Here is a 24,838-nt window from a genome sequence, read left to right as displayed (position 1 = left end):
CAGTAATTCATTATATAAACTGATCCCACTAAGCCACAATTGAGGTCAAATAATTATGCACCCTGGGTCCAGCAGATTTTGTACTTGTAGGACACAAAAAGAAAGTTTTAGTCCTCAACATCCCCAACTTGCACATGAAAGTTCAGCTGATCATTTATATTAGAAAATAAAACAATGTGTATATACCACACATAATGTAACACAGGATCAGTTAATAATGGATTAATTTAATAAACTTGTTTCCACTTGCTGATGTTTCACAAGGTACAAGTGGAGAAAATACACTTAACATGGAGTTATACAGAAGGAGTATGAATCCACAATTCATTGGCTACCTGCATCACTTAAATAGATTCTGCCACCAGAGGTCTCATGTAGGATTGAGTAAATTGTACAAAATAATGCAGGACATTGCCCTTTAACTACTGCTAGAGACATTTGGGACTATATTTTATGTTGCCCTGACGCCTTTCTGAATTAAGACATATGAACTCTGGCCTATATAGAACAGTTCCTTGCCTTACAGTAACTGATTCTTCCAGAGGTTTTGTCTTGTGGATCCCCACTTCAGGAGGCTAGCAAGCAGGGCCCACATGCAAGGTGGGATTTAACTGCCACTAGCTAAAGACTGAATGTAAAACTGATGACACAAATTTTGCTTCTGATCTGGAGGCCAAGTCAATGATGTTTAATAAAAACAAGAGGATTACTCCAGGTGACTGCTTTGCATGTTTCAGATACAGGGGTATTTCTGAAACGTATAGAGGCTGTAGCCTGCGTTTTAGTGGAGTGAGTCTTGATGTTAGGAGGAAGGGGTCCTCCTGCCATTTGGTGTCAGACAGAAATACACTGTGTAATCCATTTAGATATGCTTGTTTTTTAACTACCTTGCTTAATGTAATAAAAAGGTGAGGGCATCGTCTAGGTGTACAGCTACACTAAAGCAAGGAGCCAGCGTCCCAGCCTGGGCAGACAGACTAGCTTGAGCAAAACTAGCGGCAACGCACTAAAAATATCAGTGTGGACATTGCAGCATGTGTGGAAGCTTGGTCTAGCCACCACAGCTTGGACACACCTCAGCCCAAGCCCGGAACCCCTCCAGCACCCCAAATCCCTCATCCCTGAACCCACCCCAGAGCCCGCACCCTCAGCCCAGAGCGCATACCCCCTCCCACCATGCAACCCCCTGCCCCATCCCAGAGCCCCCTCCCCACATTCTGAACTGCTCGGCCCCACCTTCCTGCTAGGAGCCCCCTCCTTCACCCTAAGCCCCTCATCCCTAGCCCCATCCCAGGGCCCTCCCCCACACCGCAACTCCCTGCCCCAGCCCGGTGAAAATGAGTGAGTGAGTGAGTGAAGGTGGGGGAGAGCAAGCGATGGAGGGAGGGGGGGATGGAGTGAGCAGGGCGGGGCCTTGAGGAAGGGGCAGGGCAAGGGTATTCAGTTTTCTGCAATTAGAAAGTTGGCAGTCCTAATCCAGCTATCTGTCACCATAGGGACTATTCAGTGCAGGATCAAGCGAAACTAGTGCAAGTCTGTCTACCCAAGCCGGGAGGCACATTCCCAGTTGCAGCGTAGAGGTACTTTAAAAGTTCTCATTTTATCCAGATAATGTAACAGGGCCCTGGTGAGGTCCATAGTGTGCAGTTTCTTTTCCCTTGGAGTGGAGGAGGTCTTAGGAAAGAAGATAGGAGGAACAACTGCTTTAGATGACGTTCAGAGGCAATTCTAGGAATAAGTTTATGTTGAAATCTTAAAACCACTTTATCTTTGTGGATTATCATGTAATGAGGGTTGGCCCTAAGCACTTGGGGTTTCCTGCTTGCATAAGGACAACGAGAAAAACTCCCTTTAACAATTTCCAAGGATACAGAGTATTAATGAACTGGAGGGTGGCATGCTGAACTTGTAGCAAGGTGAACCTTGATTGAACTGATAGAATCTGAGAAATTTAATAGTAACCTGGGCATGAAGGACAGAGACTATCACAGGGATCCGCAGCAGTGCCGCGTGAAACTTAAGGAGCTGAGGCAAGCCTACCAAAAAACTGAAGAGTCAAACACCCGCTCGGGGTCAGAGCCCCAACCCCATGCTGCTGCTATGATGAGCTGCATGCCATTCTAGGGGGTGCCCCTACAACTACCCCACCTCTGTATGTGGACTCCTGCAAGGGAGTCTCACACAACAAAGGATGAGGATTTTGGGGACGAGGAAGATGATGAGGAGGGGGAAGTTGAAGACAGCACACACCAGGCAAGCGGAGAAACCATTCTCCCTGACAGCCAGGAACTGTTTATCACCCTGGAGACTGTACCCTCCCAACCCGGGCTCCTGGACCTTGAAGGCGGAGAAGGCACCTCTGGTGAATGTAGATATATAAATAAATTTGTAAATATAATACATGGTTTAAAAGCAAGCATGTTTAATGATTAATTTGCCCTGAAGACTTGGGATGCATTCGCGGCCAGTACAGCTACTGGAAAAGTCTTAACATGTCTGGGAATGGAGCGGAAATCCTCCAGGGACATCTCAATAAAGCTCTCTTGGAGGTGCTCCCAAAGCCTTTGCAAAAGGTTTCGGGGGGCCGGGGGGGAGGCAGCCTTATTGCGTCCTCCAGGGTAGGACACTTTACCACAGCAGGCCAGTAGCATGTAGTCTGGAATCATTGCATAAGAAAGCATGGCAGTGTGTGGTCCCGGTGTTTGCTGGCATTCAAGCAACATCCATTCTTTATCTCTCTGTGTTATCCTCAGGAGAGTGATATCATTCATGGTCACCTGGTTGAAATAGGGGAATTTTATTAAGGGGACATTCAGAGATGGCTGTTCCTGCTGGGCTGTTTGCCTGTGGCTGAAAAGAAATCATCCCCGCTGTTAGCCACACGGTGTGGGGAGGGGTGAAGCGATCATTCCAGAGAATTGGGTGTGTGTGTGTGGGGGGGGGGGGGGGGGAGGGGGGTTAGTTGGGTTTGTGCTGCATGTTAACCCGAAAACATCAGCCCCTCCTTTTAATTGGCCTATGTGTCTTTTTCAATTTTACTCTCCCTTTTTTTCCTCTCGCAGCTGCAAATGTTTCAAGGCTGCCACTAGCATCTCCGTCCCAGAGGCTAGCGCAGATAAGAAGGCGAAAAAACCCACACTCGCGATGAAATGTTCTCTGAGCTCATGCAGTCCTCCCAAACTGAAAGAGCCCAGCAGAATGTGTGGAGGCAGACAATGCCAGAGTCCAGGAAAGCACAAAATGAATGTGAGGACATGAGGGATGTCCGATAGTACAGGTGGCGGGAGCAACAGGAGAGGTGGCGGAAAGACACAGACCGCCACTGCAGCTCCTGTATAACTTCCTACCCTCCTCCCCAAGTTCCATAGCCTCCTCACCCAGATGCCCAAGAATGCGGGGTGGGGGAGGGAGAGGCCCTCCAGGCACCCAACCACTCCATCCCAGAGGACTGCCCAAGCAACAGAAGGCTGGCATTCAATAAGTTTTGAAGTGCAGTGTGGCCTTGTCATTCCCTCCTCCCCCACCCCACCTGCTACTTTCCTCCTCCCCCAGCCCTCCCGGGCTACCTTGCCAGTTATCCCGCTATTTGTGTGACGAATTAATAAAGAATGCATGAATTTGAAACACAACAACTTTATTGCCTCTGCAAGCGGTGATCGAAGAGGGGAGAGGAGGGCGGCTGGCTTACAGGGAATTAGAGTGAACCAAGGGGGCAGGTTTTCATCAAGGAACAAACAGAACTGTCACATCGTAGCCTAGTCAGCCACGAATCTGGTTTTCAAAGCTTCTCTGATGCGCAGCGTGCCCTGCTGTGCTCTTCTAACCACCTTGGTGTCTGGCTGCGCATAATCAGCGGCCAGGAGATTTATCTCAACTTCCCACCCCGCCATAAACTTCTTTCCCCTTACTCTCACAGATATTGTGTAGCACACAGCAAGCAGTAATAACAATGGGAATATTGGTTTTGCTGAGGTCTAACCAAGTCAGTAAACTGCACCAGCGAGCTTTTAAATGTCCAAATGCACATTCTACCACCATTCTGCACTTGCTCAGCCTATAGTTGAACTGCTCCTTACTACTGTCCAGGGTGCCTCTGTATGGCTTCATGAGCCATGGCATTAAGGGGTAGGCTGGGTCCCCAAGGATAACTATAGGCATTTCAACATCCCAAACGGTTATTTTCTGGTCTGGAAAGTAAGTCCCTTGCTGCAGCTGTTCATACAGACCAGAGTTCCTGAAGATGCAAGTGTCATGTACTTTTCCTGGCCATCCCATGCTGATGTCGGTGAAACGTCCCTTGTGATCCACCAGTGCTTGCTGCACCATTGAAAAGTACCCCTTTCAGTTTATGTACTGGCTGCCTTGGTGGTCCTGTCCCAAGACAGGGATATGGGTTCCGTCTATCGCCCCACCACAGTTAGGGAATCTCATTGCAGCAAAGCCATCCACTATGACCTGCACATTTCCCAGAGTCACTACCCTTGATAGCAGCAGCCCAGTGACTGCGCTGGTTGTTTGGATCACAGCAGCTCCCACAGTAGATTTACCCACTCCAAATTGATTCCCAACTGACCAGTAGCTGTCTGGCATTGCAAGCTTCCAGAGGGCTATCGCCACTTGCTTGTGAGCTGTGAGGGCTGCTCTCATCTTGGTATTCTTGTGCTTCAGGGCAGGGGAAAGCAAGTCACAAAGTTCCATGAAAGTGCCCTTACGCATGCAAAAGTTTCGCAGCCACTGAGAATCATCCCACACCTGCAACATGATGCGGTCCCACCAGTCTGTGCTTGTTTCCCGGGCCCAGAATTGGCATTCCATGGCATGAGCCTGCCCCATTGCCACCATGATGGCCGAATTGCCAGGGCCCATGCTTTGAGAGAAGTCTGTGTCCTCATCACTCATCACTGCGCTGCCATCGCCTCCTCGCCTGCTTTTGCAGCTTCTGGTTCTGCATATACGGCATGATAACGCGCGAGGCGTTTACAATGCTCATAACTGCCGCGGTGATCTGAGCGGGCTCCATGCTTGCCGTGGTATGGTGTCTGCAGGAGAGCAGAGTTGCAGGGGAAATGCTGGTTGGATGATCAGTTTTGCAGACCTACTGGACCGTCTGCTGCCAGGACACAACAGCTGAGCAGACTGCACGCTTGCCGTGGCATGGCGAGACAAGAGCAGCCGAGCAGAGTTGCAGCGGAAGCAGCCCTGCAAGACCACCAGGAGAACAGAGTGGATGACGATGACGGTTAGCAGTCCTACTGCACCGTCTGCTGAAAGCAGTACGGTGCCCGCACGGAAAAAAGGTGTGAAACGATTGTATGTCATTGCTTTCACGGAGGGAGGGGCGACTGATGATATGTACCCAAAACCACCCGTGACAACGTTTTTGCCCCATCAGGCATTGGGAGCTCAACCCAGAATTCCAACGAGCGGCGGAGACTACGGGAACTGTGGGATAGCTACCCACAGTGAAATGCTCCAAAAGTCGACGCTAGCCACGGTACTGTGGACACACTCCGCCAACTTAATGCGCTTAGTGCATTAGTGTGGGGACACACACAATGGACTGTATAAAATCGCTTTCTAAAAAAATCGACTTCTATAAATTTGACCTAATTTCGTAGTGTAGACATACCCTTAGAATCAGGTTAATGTGTGGCCTTACCAACTGAAATCCTGACTATAAAAACCACTCACAGTTTAGAGGAGAGAATCAATTTTATAGCATCCTTCTATTTCAATTATTAGACAATAAAATTGGTAAACCTTCCTAGTATTAAAAGGATTCTTTACCTTGCATCGAGCTGCAATCGCGTCTTTATTAGCCAAATCGGATTGGTCGCTGTGATTGCAGTAAAACCTAAACAAATATTTAAAAGAAAATTAGGTTTGATCATGTGATGAAAAAACCACAAACTTAGTTAAAAGTTAAATGTACACAATAAGGTACAGTCCATGAGAAAAAAAACCCTCAAGACTACACTGATTTTTAAAAACGTTTCTATTGTAGGCCTCTACTGATATTTTATTACTTTTACAAGTCCAGAGCCAAAACTCTCTCTCTTTTTTTTTTTTACACTGACATTTCATATGTTCAATTCCTAGCAAAAAAGGTTCTTGATATTAAAAAAAAATCCCAATTGTACACATTTCTCTGCCAATTTATTCATACACATCCCTTTTTGACACCTTTGAACAGCAAGACTAGCTAGCTAAACTGATATTAGTCAATTAATTTGGAAATGTTTTAATACAAGCACATTGCAAATGTAACTGAAGTGAATTGAAATAGTATAAAAATATTCTCTGCAGACTTAATTTACTACCTGAAATACAATCTGAGTTTAAAAGCATGCAAACTGAATAATGTCTACTACGATGCAGCTAAAAGGCACAAGTTACTGGACATTAAAGACTTTTTAATATTGAACTATAAACAATAGTTAAATTGGACAGTTTATTAATATTCCAATGTTTTATTTAGAATTCAAAAGCAAGGATTGTTGGTTGGCCCCAGGAATACTTGTACAAGCATAAAACTTTAAAATAGTTTTAAAAAACGGATTGCATATCTACTACTAACTAGTCAGACAGCAGCTATTTGGGTTTGCATTAGGGCTAATTCTCAAAGTTTTTGTTTCCTGTCCACTTAAAAAAAAAAAAAAAAAAAAAGAGCTTCTCTTGCTCCTGCACAACCAAGCAGAGTAAGATGTAACTCTGGATAAATTTAATTTTGTAGTACCATACATGCACCATTAATCAGGTGACATGTCTGCAGGAGGGAACAGAGAAAGGGAAGAGCTGGACATTTGCCAAGCAGCAAAAGATTAATTTTGATACTTTGTGTTTCCTGAGTGACACACATTACTTGCATATCACTATTCAGTCTCCTGCCCTCCTGCAAGCAGATGGACTCAGGGGCCTGGGAAAGTGTCAAAGAGTATCTTGTTCAGTGCATTTCTGATGTGCACTTCAGCTACACAAAACAGGGCTTTGATAAGTTTGTTTAAGAAGATCATTTACAATTACACATATTTAAGCAGAACTGCTTGCAGACCAGTTACTTCTGTTCAATCACCATCTACGTTTACACTGAAAACTTGTACACAAATGACTGAAGTACTCAAAAACAGAAATGCCAAAGGATCTTAACTGTTTTAAAATTTATTTTGGAGTTTATTGCATTTTTAAAAATGGATTAAATCCTAATTTGAGATCCCAAATTGCACTACAAAAATAACCTTAACTACCTATGCTTCTTAACAGCTACTAAGATCATTCAAATACCTCCAAAGATATAGCTGCAGTGCTGTACCAAAGTGGTAGAAAACTAATAAACACAATTTAATCTCTCAGGATGCCCTGAGACATAGCAGGAGCCGTGGGGAGTGACAGACTTAGGTTTATAACCTTTCAAGTCAAAGTGTTTAAACAAACTCCTTCAATGCCCTCCCAATTAAGTATCTTCATGTAACTTGCATTTTTAAAGCGACCAGTGCATACACCTAAAAGTACTCTTATGATTATGTTTTATGAGGATAGTTTGATTTTCGGTTTAACTAAACAAGCACAAGTGCCTTGGTGTTACTGTACGCACAGTACTTTAAACCTGTGCAGGAAGTGTAAAATGCTATCAAAACAGAATGGTAGTATTTTACACCCAGTTGGCACATCTGTAAATAACTAAACAATACAGAAGGCAATGGAGAATTAGACCCAGTTAGCTTTAGTGATGGGTTAGAATGTCCATAAAAGGGCATGGTGTAAAATATCTGTAAAAAGAAAATCCCCTTAGAAACAACTCTTATTACAAGAGTATGTGCGCTTACACCAGTGTAACTTCATGGATTTCACTGGAGTTACGCCTGATTCATGCTAATGTAAGAGGTGGAGGGTAACCAAGCCCTTTATATATTCTTAATTTCTGTAACAGTATTTATTATCATTAATAGAATTTGCTTATTCCCTACCTTAAATCATAATCCTTACACAAGAACATCACAATGGGTTGTGGTTGGAAGGAATGCATTTTCAAGCCAAAGATTTTGATTTAAGGTGGAGAAATAAGAGCAGAAGCATGTGAACTTTCAGGAAAAAAGATCTCTTTTCCAGAAAAATACCTTCAGTTAAAAAGAACACTAAACAGGAAAACACAGGGCCAAATTCTGCTCTCAGTCATGCCACTGTTAATCTGAAGTATCTGCACTGAAAATAGGAAATTTACATTAATGTGTAGGGCCCTAACAAATTCACAGTTAGTCAGTTTCACAGCTACACAGTCTTAAAATTGGTCAATTTGAGACGTTTACATCGGAAACTTCATGGTGTTGTAATCGTGGGGGTCCTGATTCAAAAGAGAATTTTTTGGGGGGGAAGGGGAGTTCCAAAGCTGTTGTAGGGGGGTTGGAGGATTGCCATACTCACTTCAGCTGCAGAGTTTCCTAATCCTGGAGGAGGCTCCTGGAGGTGGAGGTAGGTCTCATCTCCCTAGTGCTGCTGGGAGCACCCCACCCAGGGGCTCCAAGCTGCTAGTCAGGGCCAGTAACGGATTAACGTATGGGCCCATGGGGCCCAAGCCCAGGGCCCCCGGACAATTTGAAAAATGGGTGCCCCAGCTCTGGCAGGAGCTGAAGCCCCAAGCTTGGGCGGCCTGGAGCCTGGGCAGGAGCCATAGGGGGCAGCAGCCCTGAGCCCAGGCACCCTGAGCCTGATTTGGAGCCACCGGGAGGGCGGGGGTGGGGGAAGTGAAGCTTGGACTGGAGCTGAGGCTGGTGAAAACCCCAAGTCCCAGCTGGAAACGTGGGGGATGGCAGCCCCCAGCCCAGGTCCCTGAGCCTGGGCAGGACCCGCAGTCATTGCACCTCCAGCCCTGGCAGGAGTCACGGTGCTGGGGGGCAGCAGCTCCAAGCCCAGGCACCCATAGCCCGGGCGGGAGTCATGGGGTGGGGTGGGGTGGGGTAGGGGGGTGGGGGAGCAGCAACCCAGAGCCAGGCAAGATCTGCAGGGACTGGAGCGGTGGGGGATGCAGCCCCCAGTCCAGGTCCCTGAGCCTGGACAGGAGCTGCAGCCACTACACCCCCAACCTCGGGCACCCAGAACCCCAGCAGGAGCCACATGGGGAAAGCCCCAGCGCTAGGATGCCCTGACCCATAGCAGGAGCCGTGGGCAGTGATAACCCCAAGCCCAGGTGCCCCGAGCTCCAGCAAGAGCCATGGGGAGCAGCAGCCTGGAGCCCAGCTCTGTGGCTGCTCAGCACAGAAGTGTATCACCCTCACTTCTGCGCTGCCTGTGGAGGTGGGTCTGATCTCCCCTCATAACAGCCATGCAGGGGAAGGACAGGTCCTGTCCCTCCCCAGCCCGGCTGATTTCGGGGAGATCAGATTTCATGGGAAGGGCTTATTTCACGGTTCATTACATGTTTTACACGGCTGTGAAACTGGTAGGCCCCTACTAATGTGAGAGCAGATTCTGGTCCAATGACTTAAGTTTATAACCTTTCACTTACACACTAAATTTTAAAATCAGACAGCAAGACAAAAAGGTATTTCACTCACCCCTGGTATTCATTTATTCTCCTATTTAATTAAATGCTTCTATAATAAAGAGGATATGCCTGATGGTGTTACCACTAGATTGCATTTGTAATAATTATTTACTCCTCCAAGTCTCCTCCTGTCCTACTGACCCAAGATGATCAATCTCACAGGGTTCAGGTAAAGCTCTTGGCCCCGGAGCCATACGGAGGAGGTAGCGGAGTGAGATGGAGATGCAACATCTGAGTAGGAGCGGCTGGAGTTACTGTACCTCCCCCTCAGGCAGAAGCAGGAATGGCCCTTGCTAGTCATTTAGAAAAGATGCAGTTTAATTCCACCCACTGCTGGCCTCTGTCCATTGTCAATACATGCAGGCTGGGATGAGACATAGCTAGGTCCCATCCTGTCTAGGAATGCCCATTCTAAGCTGTTCTGTGACATGTTCTTTGTTGTATTTAACTCATGGGCTTTCCTATACTCATCACCACAGTATCTGAACACCTCAAATCATTCATTAACTTAACCTTACAACAGACCTGTGCAGTAAGGAAGCATTATTCCTATTTTAAAGAATGGGAAATTGAGGTACAGAGAGGTTTAAGGGCCAATCTTGCAATCAGTTTCCAATTATTGTGGGTGTCCAATTTGAGGCCTGATTCTCACAAGATACTGAGGGTAGTGAGTACTTCTCAAAAATCAGACCCCGTGGGCCTCAAGTAAAGCACCCAAAAATGGAAGCATTAAAAATTTTTAGACACTTTTGATAACAGAGGCCTAAATAACTTGTCTTATGTCACAAAGGAAGCGTGTGGCAGACCGACTGTTAAGAACAAGACAGCTTAAACTCCACCCCCCGTGCCAGAGTAAGGTAGGTGGGTAGGTGAGTGTGTTGTGTGTGGCTCCCTAGGCCTAGTGTCCTCCATTCTCTCATGTGGCATTTACTCTGAAAATGTAAACAGTACCAAATGTCATAGTATCAACATTTTAACTGAGTAATTCATAAGTTAGGAGCAAGTGAATGTTGTCGCTTGATAAAATATCCTGTATTTTAGTTTTACGTGAGTTTTGTAAAGAGAACACTAAATGGACAGATCAGAGATGCTGATCAGTATAACACTCTTAATTTTGCTGTCTGCTGTCTAGTGCCTTCTGCAAATTATATCTGAATTTCAGACTGAAACAATTATTTAAGTTTATCTCTGGAGCCAAACAATTGACTTGGAACTAAAAACAGGTAAGATCCCAGGTATTCCTATTCTGCATCATCTTTGAAAGTTTGGCTTTATCCATAAGACAACTGCAATGGACACAGATGCACGTGAATACGTAATGCTGGATTAAAAATCCAAAGTAGTAAAATAAAACAAACCAACCAAACAACCAACCAAAAAAGAAAGAGGTAAAAGAAGAGGATGTCTTTGATACATTATGGCAAAACAGAATATCAGCTGCAGCATTTTAAATGCAGCTCTGAAATACTTTGAAAAATCAAATGTCCTGGCTATAATCACCATGGGACCTTTAATTAGCCAACATGGCTAAGTAAATGGCAGCTATCAGTGAAAGGTATTTTCCACCTTTCCCTGAACTGCACTGGAAAAAAAAAAAAAAAAAAAAAAAAAACTCTACTCCAGAGTTAAAGAGAAGTAACGTTTTTGCACAATGCACATAAATTGGAATTCAGATAACAAAAGTGCATTCACCTTATTTTGTGTATTTAATAGATATTACAAACCCAAAGTGTGGTTCTTACACTAGAGGCTGCAAGAGACGCTCAGTTCAGTACTCACGAGGTTTAAGTTAGTCCATATTTCTGCAGGAAGTGACCTGCGGATGGGGAGCATGAGATGACACGATCTCACTCTTTTCACGGGAGAAATGTACAGTAAATGCCTAAAATAGACACAGGCTTTTCTGTATCATAACAACAAGCAGTGACCTCATCAGACACATGTGTACAAATTGAATCCCATTGGAAGGATTTGTGAAGTAGTTACTGTGAGATCTAACTTTTTCAGGTTAAAAGTTTAGAGAAAAAAAAAAAGAAAGAAAAAAAATCAGAACAGGCCACAGATATTAAAATATTTTTGTAAAATGCACTGAGTACTGAAATTTCTGCCATTTGCAGCAGTTCAAATTGACAGCTTGTAAATACTTACCTATAAATCACATATTAAAAAAAGAAACCAAAAAAATCAGTTAAAAAAATGCTAACCTTGTCACACAGAGCTGAGAAAACATAGTTAGATGTCTTTTGACATTAGGGCCAGGCTTCGTATTGCCAGAAGTCACTGACATCAATGGGGTAACGACCTACAAATATATTTATTTATTTGCTATTCATTCAGCAATACTCTGTCCATACTGCTTAGTTAAATCACAAAAACAAAATGTTTCCCTACTGTAGTCAATTAATATCTAATTGGACACAAAAATTTATTACAAACTGCATTTGGCTCCTGCATTCCAGACTCAAACAACGTTTACTGACTCTGTTCTCCTTAACTGTGCCAAGATTTGCAATTGTACTTCATTTAAACTAACCTGTGGATCATTTTTAAAATTAAAAATGCAAAACGGACAGATTGACAGACAAAAACAAGGAGGATTCTAGCCTCAGTTACGTCAACAGGGTTGCACAAGTGTAACAGAGAGCAGAATTTACATGGTGTGCTAAATCCTTAGGTACAACCTCGGAACAAAGAAGGAACTAACTTTGGAACTAACAAACATCTTTACAGATACAAAAATATCTTTATTTTGTTTCCATTAAGGAATGTTTTCTATACGGTCACAGTCTAAGTATGAAAAAAACCTCATGATCCACTGGACTGGAAAGGATGCAGTACAATTGTATATTATAAACATCTTTGTTCATACAAAAGTGTAATATTTTAGGAATGAAAGTGATGTGAACTGTATGTTGGAAGCTCGTATACAGTAACAAGGAAGATCTCCCTGAAAGCTTAAACGTGTCAATTTCCAGTTGTATACGGTTTCCATTACTAATAGAGGCCAGTGGCACAAGTTATCTGCCACAGAATAAGAGTGACTGCTATTGATTTCAGTGAGTTACTTGTATCTTGTAAAGGGAGAGTCAGGCCTAGGAATTATAAGCCTTAAGTTATAGTGAACATTTTATTAAAGAGTGAAGAAGGTACCTTAATTTCTTCTTGCTCCTAAAATGTCACGTGCAGAAGACAATTCTTCCACTCCTTGTTTAAACTTTCAGGATCAAATTCTAACCTCAGCTACGTGCACACAACTTTATTTTAAATCACTGGAACATAAACACATGCTTAAATGCTTTGCTGAATCAAGGCTCTAGGCCCCGGTCAGAAAAAGGGCCTCACAAAAATCATCGTAAGTCTTATGATTAAGTTTGACTGTTTAAAAAGATATAGGTACTTATCAAATTTTGTACTGCACAGTATACGGCAATGAATAAAGTTCTTTTCTTGAGCCACAGCTATAGGTAATATTCAAGGAACATTAAAGACAAGTGTCTTGAATTCTCCTTAAAGGAGGATATATATAGATATACACACCAGACCATTGTCTTTTTATTATTAAACTATTATTATCTATGACAAATCAATGGATACATCATCGTTTCAGAAGACAAGCTGCATGGTACAAAAGCAACATGTGGTCTTTAAATTTTAGAAGCTTTTTAAACAAAAAAGTACCATCTGAACAGAAAAAGCATATTATGTGAAATCACTTAATTCAGTTTACTACTGAAACCAATGACAGCTACAAAAATGTATATTTAAGTTGATCAGTTTTACTATTTGGTGGAACAAGTAATTTGTCTGATCATCATACAATTTAAGTAAGAAAACAATCATAACAAGTTTTTAATGTGAAACTGTTTCAAGAGGCTAACAAATTAGTACTTACAGAGGAGGTTTACAATTCTGTCCTTGGGATTTAGAATCGTAGGATTTACTGCATTCTTAATTTTCAAGTTACTTTGCATTGTACGGCAATACAAATCTTGCACGCAAAATTGTTAATAGCTTATTTTAGTGCATTTTCTCAAAGACATTATTAGAATTAATTACAAAAATGACAAGGTTAGCATTTTTCTAGAAGCTATGTTAGATTTTAACTATGGCCCTTTATAGTAGTTATCAGACTAATACTTAATGTGCTAAAATCAAGAGATTATTAATATTTAGCCCAGAACTTTGTTTTACATGGCTTCTAATGCATACTGTACTAGGCTATTTCAAGAAAGAAAGAAAATTAGCTACCTTCAGTGTGAATCTGCATGGGGCATTCAGTTTCACCAACCATGTGGTTTAGGTGCATAACTGCAAAGCTAAATGTTAATGCTCATCAGTACTGCATGAGTACTCGGATAAAATAATTGCAAGAAAACAGCCACAGAAATGGGAGAAAGTGTTCTCAGTAATTAAACTGGTGTGCAATATGCGCCTCCAAATGTAACCACAAAGAGGCAGATGGCTACTAAGGCTTAAGGATGTTCATCCAGCACCCAATAATCATGAAGGTAAATCACAGTATCAGCCTTTGGGGTAGGAAACAAAGTCAATGAACAGATACAAAACTAACTGACAAACCCAGAATCAGTATTGCGGATTGGGAACACTGCAATTGTATATATTTACACAGGTTCTTTTCATCAGGAAGCAATGAGTACAAGAACTTCCAGAGATCAGGGATATTCAGAACCTACATTTATTTGCAGGATTGCATACATTATATATGTGGTCTTCAATTAAAAAAAAAAAAAAAAAAAAAGATTGCTAATCCATTTTCATGTCTTCAGCTCCTTGTCAAGAGAAAAACAACATTTCTTTAAAATTCTCTGAAGAAAAAAGAACACAGGTAATCGAAAAAGCTTTAACATAAGCAGGGTCTCTGAAGCAGTTAATTGATTAGGATGAATTGTAATTAAGTTTTCTTTGTTCTATCTCCCTCTTCAATCCTCCTCACCCATAAAACCCACACCCATGTGATGCAGAGATACTGCAACCTCCAGGAAGGCATTAGTTCCATGCCTTTTCTATTTTAAAAAAAACCTCAAACTACTGGCCTTAGGGGACACCTCATTCTATCATGGGAAGGTTAAACCTCACTACTATTTATCTCTCTTGGATTTCTCTGTGGCACCCATCACTATATTTCATAAGCAGAGATCTAATGCCACTTTGGTCTCCCATCTAGATACTGAATTCTATGTGCCACAGTCAATTATCTGCTTTAGGACATTCCAGCGTTTTCCACATTGATCCACTGGTCTATTACAATTAACTGTACATTTGATATTCTTAAAGCCCATACCACAGACAAGAAATATCATATATTGGTTACATAATTTGGTGTGAATTAGCCAATTTCATTTCTGTTGTGCTTAAGCGGCCAAAGTTCAGCCCTCAAATATGCATAGAATAAATAGTATTTTTAAAATATTTTTTTACTACATCTAAATATGAGGGACATCATAAGCAGCAGGTATTGTCTGGCAAGTGATATTTGTGCTTCCCCAACACAATTTTGCCAACCTGACTTTTCATACCCCTGGTTTACTACCCCCAAATAGAGATTACGAACCAAGTAACATTGAGTGGCATCTCTGTTGTGCTGGTGGAAATATTTTAGGGACTACATTTAAGTGACTGATCCATTTCATTCTGGATCTATCTAAGTCTGATTCTATGATTTCAGAGTAGCAGCTGTGTTAGTCTGTATCCACAAAAAGAACGAGGAGTACTTGTGGCACCTTAGAGACTAACAAATTTATTAAAGCATAAGCTTTAGTGGGCTACAGCCCACTTCATCGAGGGGGAAGAGGAACTCCAAGTGGTCCTTTCCCCTTGTTCTTTGTTAAATCACTTGGTGGTGGCAGCATTACTTAAACCCAAGGTACAAGGGAGAATTTGTGCCTGGGGAGTTTTTAACCTAAGCTGGTAGAAATAAGCTCAGGGGGTCTTTCATGTGGGTCCCCACGTCTGTACCCTAGAGTTGAGAGTGGGGAGGGAGCCTGCGAAAGCTTAGGCTCCAATAGATTTGTTAGTCTTTAAGAACTCCTGTTCTTTTTATGATTTCAAGAGGTGCTAGGCCAATATATTAATGTACTCTGCAATCTAATTTCTAATCCCTCTTCCTAGCCACAACCTGGGTTACTTAACACTAAAACAAACTTGAAATATTTTTGCATTTGAACATGGGACAGATGTACACTTTACCAAGACCTATGAGCATATTTCAGAGAAGCCAAAACATATAGCACATTAAAAAAGTTGTAACAAAAAATCAAGGGACGGGGGAAAGAATATATTTTTGCCTCCATAATTTTACAGTAATGTAGACAACATTGTTTCTAGTTTGCTAAGTAAAAATAACTACCATATGCATGCCAGTTTTCCTAGAGAAGCTTGTTCACGCATACACAGTTACAGACACCCATTAACATAAAGGGCAAGTTTTATACATTTGTTCTCAAGCTGGCTTCCCTATTTAACATAGAGGGAGAGGGGAGGTGAAGAGAGAAAGAGTGAGAGGAGGAGGGGAAAGAGGCACCTACACAGATATCTAGCTACTACATCCAGAATCATTCAGGCACTTCTTATTTTTACAATTTCACATTCATCATAGCCTCTCAATCATTAGCAAGCCTCTAGAATAAAGAGGGCAAAAAGTTACAGATCCTTACCTGCCACTCCAGCTGAAATCATGTGTACCTGGGTAGAGTCTGGCTCAAAAATATTGTTCAACTTTTCCTTGCAATTTGAGTAAGCAGCAAAGTATATTGCTCTAAAATTAGAATAAGATTCAAGTTATATTATTGTACTTTTTGCTCAGAGGTACCTTACAAGTAGCACTAATGCATGAGAGACACGGGCTTCATTATACTACTGTACTGCAACTAGATGTTAGCTAATCACTAAAAATAAATAAAAATAAATAAATTTGTTAGTCTCTAAGGTGCCACAGGCACTCCTCGTTCTTTTTGCTGATACAGACCAACACGGTTACCACTCTAAAAAATACTGGCAGAATACAGACAGAAAGCTGTTCAAACCATAATTCTGCAAAGCAGTTGGAATATTTAGGAATGACGAAACAGAATTAAGAAAAAAATTAAAGGAATGGGGTCAGTTTACAATCTTCCTATTTCATTACCTCCGTAATGCATCCAATCCCCACGGACCTCAAAGAGAGAGGAGGTGTGTGCATATAAGAGGAGTTTGTGAACATGGAGACTAAAGCCTCTGTGTTATGCTGAGTGGCAATGCTTTGCTTAAGTTGCAGATGGAGTTGTTACTGCAGACACCGCAACAATGCAGTTCAAGCAGTGCTATTTGTAAATGCATTTTAATGGCATTACCAAATGACAGAACAAGTAAAACGTTTGTAACTGACATGTAAGATCTGCCTTAGGGTAGCAAGATATAAGGTTATTTCTGGCTTCTGAGTTGCTTTATTAAACATATGCATTTTACATGGTAAACTGGAAATACCACCTTTCCAGCTTCCAGTCTTTTCTCCTTGTTCAGTTTTGTTTTAAACTCTCAGAATAAGCGTTTTAACTTTCTAACTGTGTAAAAGAAATGAAGAGTAGCAAAGAATTTTTGTAAATTTGCATCAAATACAAAGTTATGTAAAACTGTGTTTATTAGCATCTAAACTAATTTCTTTATCAATTAAAAAGTTACTGTTCGTTTGTTACAACTACGAAACTTATTTTGTAAAAGAATACAAAACATACATGCTTACTGCCATTTTTAGGTTGGTGATAAGGCTTGTGCATTTTTAAAGAAATATATAATATCTACAGGAGTGAAAATATAAACATTAATTTAACCTCATTAGTTATGCAGACATGTTTTTCTTCCCAGCAAAATGATGAAGTGCTTGCTTTATGCTGCGTAAATTTTTTTAAATGGGATCTGAACCAAGTTGAGTATGCCGCATGTGTTATGAAGCAAGCTTCTTTATAGCTTATTCAAACAAAGAACTGCTGTTAAAGCCACTTACCAAATGCTTAATTGAAACAAACAGTATTTGATCAAAGCTGATGACTGGAAAAAAACAGGATGTGCTAATTTATAAAGCTAAACACATTACCGAGTGGACAATTCTAGTGAGAGCACTGGAAAAAACAAGCTACCGTATTTGAGCCTCTTTTTGAAAAAGAGAAGATTGCAAGGTAACCCATGTAACAAAATTAATGTATAGCAGAGATCCATTTAGAATTAATTTTGTGTACACATGAAATATTTTTATAATAGTTTTCAGGTTGGTGTGCGAAAGTAATTAACATCACAGGCTCCATTACTACCCAACAGAATTTACGGTACATGAGTGATTTACATATTGGGTCTGTACAACAAGGTCAGATCAAAAATATGCCACTAAAAATTGTGCAGTGAAGGGCAGCCCAGGGGCTGGGGTGCCAGCCTGAGACTTAGAGACTTGAATTCAATTCTCTACTCTATCACAGACTTTTTGAGTAATGTTGGGCAGAGACTTGTGTCTCAATTCCTTATCTATAATATTGGTTTATAGCATTTCCCTAAGACACAGTAGTGTTGTGACGATAATTTCATTAAGGACTGTGAGGTGATCAGCCATTTACTCTACAGTGTGCAATAGTTATTAAGTAGAGATTCCTACTGGGTAAAGCAAAAACTTTTTAATTAGGTCCATCTGTGAAGGGAAATTTTTGAAAGTGTGAAAGAACTAAGCTATTTAAACAAAATCTAAGCATTTAATTAAAATAAGAACAGAGTACCTTCAAAGGGTTGCTAATGTCTCATGAAAACTTGATGAAAAAATTCTATTTAGAAACAACTCTTTCTTGTATGTGTGAGATTTTCAAGTTTTAATTTCTCATTTCTTATGAGGGATATTTGCATGAAAACAGAATCTGTTTCTGCAATGCTGATCTACTCCTGTAGCTGATTAGGACATCGCTCATGACAACTGTTATTGATAGTGTAATTGGCTTCAGACATTCATGACATCAAGTGGAGAAATAAGCAACAGAACAGATTCTGTTCTTGTACAGATACCCAAGAACAAAATAAAGTAAAAGAAAATAAACTGAACTGTTCCCATACATCAGTTCGTTAAAAGAATGACATCCAAAGCTTTCCCATAAGGCAAGAGTGAGTGTTTAGGGACAAGACAACCTCCACCCACCCCACATTTCCAGTGAGCCTTAATGATTTAAGAGATTTTCAATTTCCAGTTTTTACAATTCTAATTACAAATCTTCATTCTCCCCTCTTTTGAATTCTTATACAAATTTTAGCAGTTGGTATCTTGAAAACAGCTGGAGCTAAAAGCTTATTAGCTATAAGTTTACACCCTCTGAAAGCACTGAATGCCAGCTTTTAGATAGTATAAAATGGTGACTTTGACCCAAGCAGATGAAGAGAATTCTGCTCCCAATAATCTGGTCAGAAATTAAGTGAGGGCTATCAAGATCATAATCAGAATGATGCAATTTTACATTCCAGTATCTCACAACCAGTCTGGGCCAGGAATGCAAAGACCGGTAAGAATACTTGCGGGATTAGTATACTTTTGCAAGCACTGGTGCTGAATTTGTGATCAGAACAAAAACACACAGTATTCTGCATTAAATAGACTTTTTCTGCAAGTCTTCAAAATGTTTAAAGTCATTTTAATAGCAATTAAGCAAAATATACACTACAAAGTGTCCTCTAAAGTTAAACAAATTAAAAATCAAAAGAGTAGGAAATAAATTGCTCTTAACTTCTTGTTCCAGCAGACTGCATGACAAAGTCCCTAAAAGGGATTTTGGGAACTAGTAACCCACAACAGAAGCCAAATTCGCAAGCACAGTGTACTGAGTTTATTCTTGGGGTAAAAGCATGAAGTAACATGAAGGATACATTTTACCTAATGCATTTACAGCAGTATTATGATCCTTAGCCCTGGTCTGCACTGTGGCGGGGGAATCGATTTAAGTTATGCAGCTTCAGCTATGGGAATAACGTAGCCAAAGTCAACGTACTCAGATCGACTTACTGTGGTGTCTCCACCTCGGTGAGTCGACTGCTGCTGCTCCCTTGTCGACTCTGCTTGCGCCTCTCGTGGCGTGGAGTACAGGAGTCGAAGGGAGAGTGCTAGACTAGGTGCGATAAATCGATCCCCACCGGATCGATCGCTGCCCGCCGATCTGGCGGGTAGTGAAGACATACCCTCAGCTATACTAAATAGCCTATTCATTTGGGATCATTTTGACAGGTCATGAAAGATACCACATCCACAGTCCACGTGCAGCATGCCAAAGATCTACGCAAGTATTTATTCACATGACAGCAACTCTTATGTCTGACAGTAGTACAAGCAAGGGAAATAAGGATAATAAACTGTCTGCAGGGTTATAAACTCTGAGAACGGGTTAGGGCTTAATGACTAGATTTTCAAACACACCTAAAGGGACTGTGCTCCTAAATTCTTTAGGCAACTTTGGAAATCTTCCCCTAAAATGTTGGAAAGTATACAAAAAGGGGACTCCATAAACTACAGGCAGTTAGCAGGCTCAAAAACAGACAGAGATGATGAGCTGAAGCTAAGAATGAATCGAGTTTAGGAGACACGTCTTTATGAAAAGGGGAATTAATACGTGGAATGGACTATAAGACAGCACTAGGAAGATGTAATTGTAAATACATAGGGTACAAATACGGAACAGAAAGCAGCCATATCGGTTAACCACACAGCCTACCAGCTATTTTGAAATATTAGGGTCTTTTCCATCCATTATTATTATTAATTATTATTATTAATAATATTTTAAAAGAATCTCAGCTTCTGTTTAAGCTTGCTCAAAATATGAGGCTTGAGTCTCTCCAGCAGGTGCAACTGCACAATGCTGTGCCTACCAAAACAGGTATATCAGAAGCATTCACCCCTGAAGAAGGTAAACGTCAGCATCACTACTGCCCTCCAATCAGATTCCAATGGGTAGGGCAGATTTAAGTTCCAACAGGGGCTCAGCAGGTTTTGGCTGCGTGCCCTGACGCTGCTCCTGCACTGGCAGGTCCCACCAATTCCTCGGCTGCTTTAGCTGGCTCTAGGACCAGATGGTGTAGGGGTTGCAGACAGCTGGCATTACTGTGTGTTTTCCCAGTTCCAAAGGGGACTTTCCATTGCAGGAGGCCCCAAACCCATGTTTTGCTAGCAGATCTCAGAGAGTGAGTCAGGCCCAATGCATTAGGAGTATTTTCCCCCATTGTCCTCTTGAAGAGGACAAGTTAACTGAAGATTTCAAATATATATCTACTTACTACTTTACATCATAGGAAATGGTGTACTTGTTTTTATCTCAGAGTCACATACTCATCATAATGCACACGCACATCCCTGCAACCTGGAGGTGAGAATACTGTATACCTCACTGTATACAAAACTGGACATCTGAAAAGTTCAGAGATGGGCACTATCAAAATATTACTGTAGATACAGAGATGCAGGTATGGAGGTTGCCCAGTAGGGGTTGCTCTGTAGAGGAGTGGCCTAACCTGTTTCTCTCAAATTTAGAAGTTATATAAAGGGGGAGAAAAAGTAGCCTTACCACTAAATATTTCCACATCAGATGTAACAGTTCATTTGAAGCAAGTCCCCCATGCCTTAAATCTTGACATACACATGTTTAAACACTAGACTAAAATTACTTCACTTATTGAATAGATGGTTAGATTTTTACCTGGAAGGAGCAACGCCTACCAAATTAGGACCTAGCCCTCTAAACAGAGAACGAGGACCTTCCTTTTGCAAGATCATCCTGGAAAACAAAAAGTGATTTTGAAACATTAAATACACATTAGAAGTATATAACTGGCCTACATATTAGTGCTATAATTTAGTTAAATTTAAGATTTGCTCATCTTTTACATACAAATTATTCTTTTTAACAATTTAATACTGTAACTGCAAACAAAGAACCTAATTTTCCTAAAATATGCACAAAAAGTGAATTCAATTCTTTATAACATCATTGCTATATTACACACACACTTCTCAGTTTCACTTCACATTTTCATGTGTAAAGAACACAGATCATCCTAGGGCTTAGCAACATATAAATGTTTTCTTCCAGCTACAAAAGCGTCCTTTTAGTAATGAATCCAAATGGCTACCATCTATTATTACTGCTGGACTATTCACTTTGCTGTAGATTCCTGTGTATCGTTTTCAGAATGTGGGACCAAACATTTAATTTTATTGTTCTTTTCTCCCACGAACCTCTATCCCTAACACCGAATAAAATACGACACCTGGGGAAGTTCTTGAGAAAAATGTACTCTAGGAGAGTTGGATACAACAATTCCCAACATCCAAAAGGTTCTCATTTTAGGGATAAATTAACTCCAGTTAATATTACCAATCTAACCAAGCCACTCCCTACTCCTCAAACAAAACAAAACAAAAAACTCACCACAAACAAACAAGCAAACACCAAAATACTATCTCTGGTTATTTCAACAAAATTTCTTCAACTTTGCAACACACACAGCAGCACAGTATCTTTAAACTATAAATTTATAATGTATGCTGAAACTTACAGGAAAATACCACATTACATACAAAAAGCTAACACCTCCTTCCCTCCAGCATACAATTTAAATTAGTATTTTTAAAAAATGTATTATATGTTTCATTAGCACAATAGGATTTCTAGCAAAATACAAGTCTTCTAAAGTGTGAAAAAAATATTGTTAGCACTCAAAAGATTCACAGAGCCGTCAGATATTCAATGGAGTGTTCAGTCTTCAGCCTATTTTTAAACTTAATTTTGTGTCTGGAAAATGACAAATACTAATTTTGGGCCTGAGGTTCCCCTACCATAATATGAACAGAGACAGATAGGGCAGATACATTGGAGAGCATGCAACTCAGCTGCATACCCTATTCCCTTCCCTCAGCCTCCAGAAGCTCCTCTCCTACCATACAGCAGTTGTGGGGCCAGATTCTTCTTTGATTTGTATATCAAGAATTCCCAATGAAGTTACTGGGGTGTAAATCCAGGTTAAATCGGAGCCATTTCTCCTACCATTTGGATCATTCCTGCAAAATGCTCAGCATTCTGATTCCAATCCAGGAAAGCCCTTTAGCATGTACTAAACTTTAATCACATGGGTAATCACACTGACTGCAGTGGGACTAGTCAGGTTTAAAGTTAACCAGAGGCATAAGAGTTTTGTTAGATCGGGAACAAGGCATTCAGCATCTTGCGGGATTGAGCCCATTATCAGCAAGGCTCTGGGAATAGTGTTGGCGGACGGAGACCACCACGCTTTTTTGAGGGACTTGCAAAGGAATGGACAAAAAATACTAAGCAATAAGGGGAAACTTTAAATTAATTAATGTCAATATATAAGAATTTTGAATACTTGTCCCATAGGGTTGTGACTTTTAAGGCAGGTGTACGGCAGCATAGGACTTGTTCTGATCTCTTGACACGGTAATGTCTCTCTGAACTTCCACACTGTTGACCATACCAAAACCGTTTAAGCCTAAACTTTGATGCTAATTTCAGTGGTCGCTTTAAAAAAAAGCAGGGAAATACAAGTATAATCTCGGAGCCACTGCAAACCCCCCTGGAGGTTCACATTTTAAAATGACTTTTTTTTAACTGCCAACTCGATGTTGCAATATAGGACATCGAGCTTATCAGTTTAGATATGCCATCCAATATAGACAACACTTCTCAGGCACATTTCCTGTTCAAAAATGACATCCAGGTTAACAAGAGAATTAGTTAGTTCTGCAAACTCAACTGTTGTGTAAAATGCCCCGGTCTGGAAAGGTTTCAAAAGATTAGTTGTATGTGCACATTCAGACAAAGTCCAGTGCTCAAGTGGATTTCAAATCTATTCTGAATACCAACATTTGAAAACAGTCAAATTCTGAGCAAGTGTGTCCACTCCATCACACTCTTCTGCTTAGGGTGACCAGATGTCCCAATTTTATAGGGACAATCCCAATATTTAGGGCTTTGTCTTATATAGGTGCCTAGTACCCGCCACCCCCTCTCCCAATTTTTCACCCTTGCTATCTAATCACCCTACTTCTTCTACAGAACCAAAAATTTAGATAAAAAGTTTATAAAAAAAAGCATCTGTGTTCCACAAAGTTATAATGGCATTGTATAATCACAATCCCTCTTGGTTATTAATTATAAGAGCATTCTTAGATGTTTGACAACATTTCAGCTTCATGCCCAAAAGAGTTAGTACTCCTGCAGAAATTCTGTGCCAAAAAATTAAAAGTTCTGTGCCAAAAAAATAAAACTGATGCGCATAATATTTTAAAATTCTGCAAATCCAGGCACATATGGTATGGGTGGGCAGGCTTAACCCAGTAGGATCCAAGTGTGGAGGGGCTTAGTGTGGGAGGGATCCAGGTGTAGAGTGAGGGGTTTCTGTGTGGGCTCTCTCAGTGTGGGTGTCTCATTGGGGGGCTCTGGCTGCACAAGGGCTCATTGGGGGACAGGGGGGTTGAAGATGCAGGGGCAATGGGTCTCTGCAGGGGAGCCAGGTGAGAGTGGTTGGGGTTCAGTGTGTGGAGGAGGGGTCAGGTGTGGGGTCATGGGGTTCATCAGGGGGCCTGGGGGGCTCAGTGGAAGGGTCTGGGGAAGTAGGACTTGATGGGGTGGGGGTCCAGGTGCAGCTGGTTGAGGCTTAGTGGAGTGGGGGTCTGGGTGTGCAGGGGACAGGGTTTGTCAGGGTGACGGTTCAATGGGCCCTCTTAACGGGGAGACCTTGGCAGCTGCTGAGGGGATGCCGCATGCCAGGTTCCTGCTTCCCCTTGTGATTCCCGTCTCCTTTTCTTCCCCATCTCATCCCCCTCCCGCACTGCCTCATGCCCCATCCACCTCCCCTCACTTCCACATTCCCCTCCCCGTGCCCTATTCCACCCCCTCTCCTTTCCCCACTGCCTCTTCCCCCCACACACCCTCCTTCGCGCCCCCCCCCACTTCGCCCCACCATGGGCACACACTGTTGCACAGAAAACAGGAAGGCTCACAGCACACAGAAGAGGAGCACGACTGGCACTAGGAACCAGGAGGCGATGTTCAGCTGCAGAGTCAGCAGAGCCCAGACACAGCCTCCTTCAGCTGGGCAACTCTGCACTTGCAGAAATGAAGGGGAGGGGTGGGTAAGCAGTGGCAGGTAACCCCGTGTTCCCACCCATGCCTCGCCTCTTTGGAGGGGCCACTGCGCTTTCCTGATGTTTTCTGCAGGGAAGCATAGGCATTCTGCCAGGGACGGGGGGTGTTCTGCGGGTGCGCAGTCTCA

The 24,838-nt window shown here is 41.8% G+C and overlaps 1 protein-coding gene and 1 long non-coding RNA gene across 4 annotated transcripts in view; both read right to left on the bottom strand.

The window, feature by feature from the left end:
* SLC25A36 (solute carrier family 25 member 36) overlaps positions 1-24,838 on the bottom strand; it is a 59,387-nt gene that overhangs the window by 7,181 nt on the left and 27,368 nt on the right. For all 3 annotated transcript variants that reach the window (XM_027824904.3, XM_027824905.3, XM_037908241.1), the window contains exons 3-5: positions 21,244-21,321; positions 16,213-16,313; positions 5,788-5,854 (exon numbers count right to left, since the gene is read on the bottom strand). In XM_027824904.3, coding sequence (XP_027680705.1) covers positions 5,788-5,854; positions 16,213-16,313; positions 21,244-21,321 — 246 coding nt within the window. The remainder of the gene's footprint in view (positions 1-5,787; positions 5,855-16,212; positions 16,314-21,243; positions 21,322-24,838) is intronic.
* LOC122461605 lies at positions 6,189-11,271 on the bottom strand. The gene is made up of 2 exons (XR_006283610.1): positions 9,171-11,271; positions 6,189-7,390 (listed from the first exon to the last, which is right to left on the bottom strand). It is a non-coding gene; the product is annotated as an uncharacterized LOC122461605 (long non-coding RNA).

This window comes from Chelonia mydas, chromosome 9, assembly GCF_015237465.2.
Source record: "Chelonia mydas isolate rCheMyd1 chromosome 9, rCheMyd1.pri.v2, whole genome shotgun sequence".
NCBI lineage: Eukaryota > Metazoa > Chordata > Testudines > Cheloniidae > Chelonia > Chelonia mydas.
The sequence above is the reverse complement of the archived record's forward strand: the minus strand, read 5'-3'. Positions and strand labels throughout refer to the sequence as shown.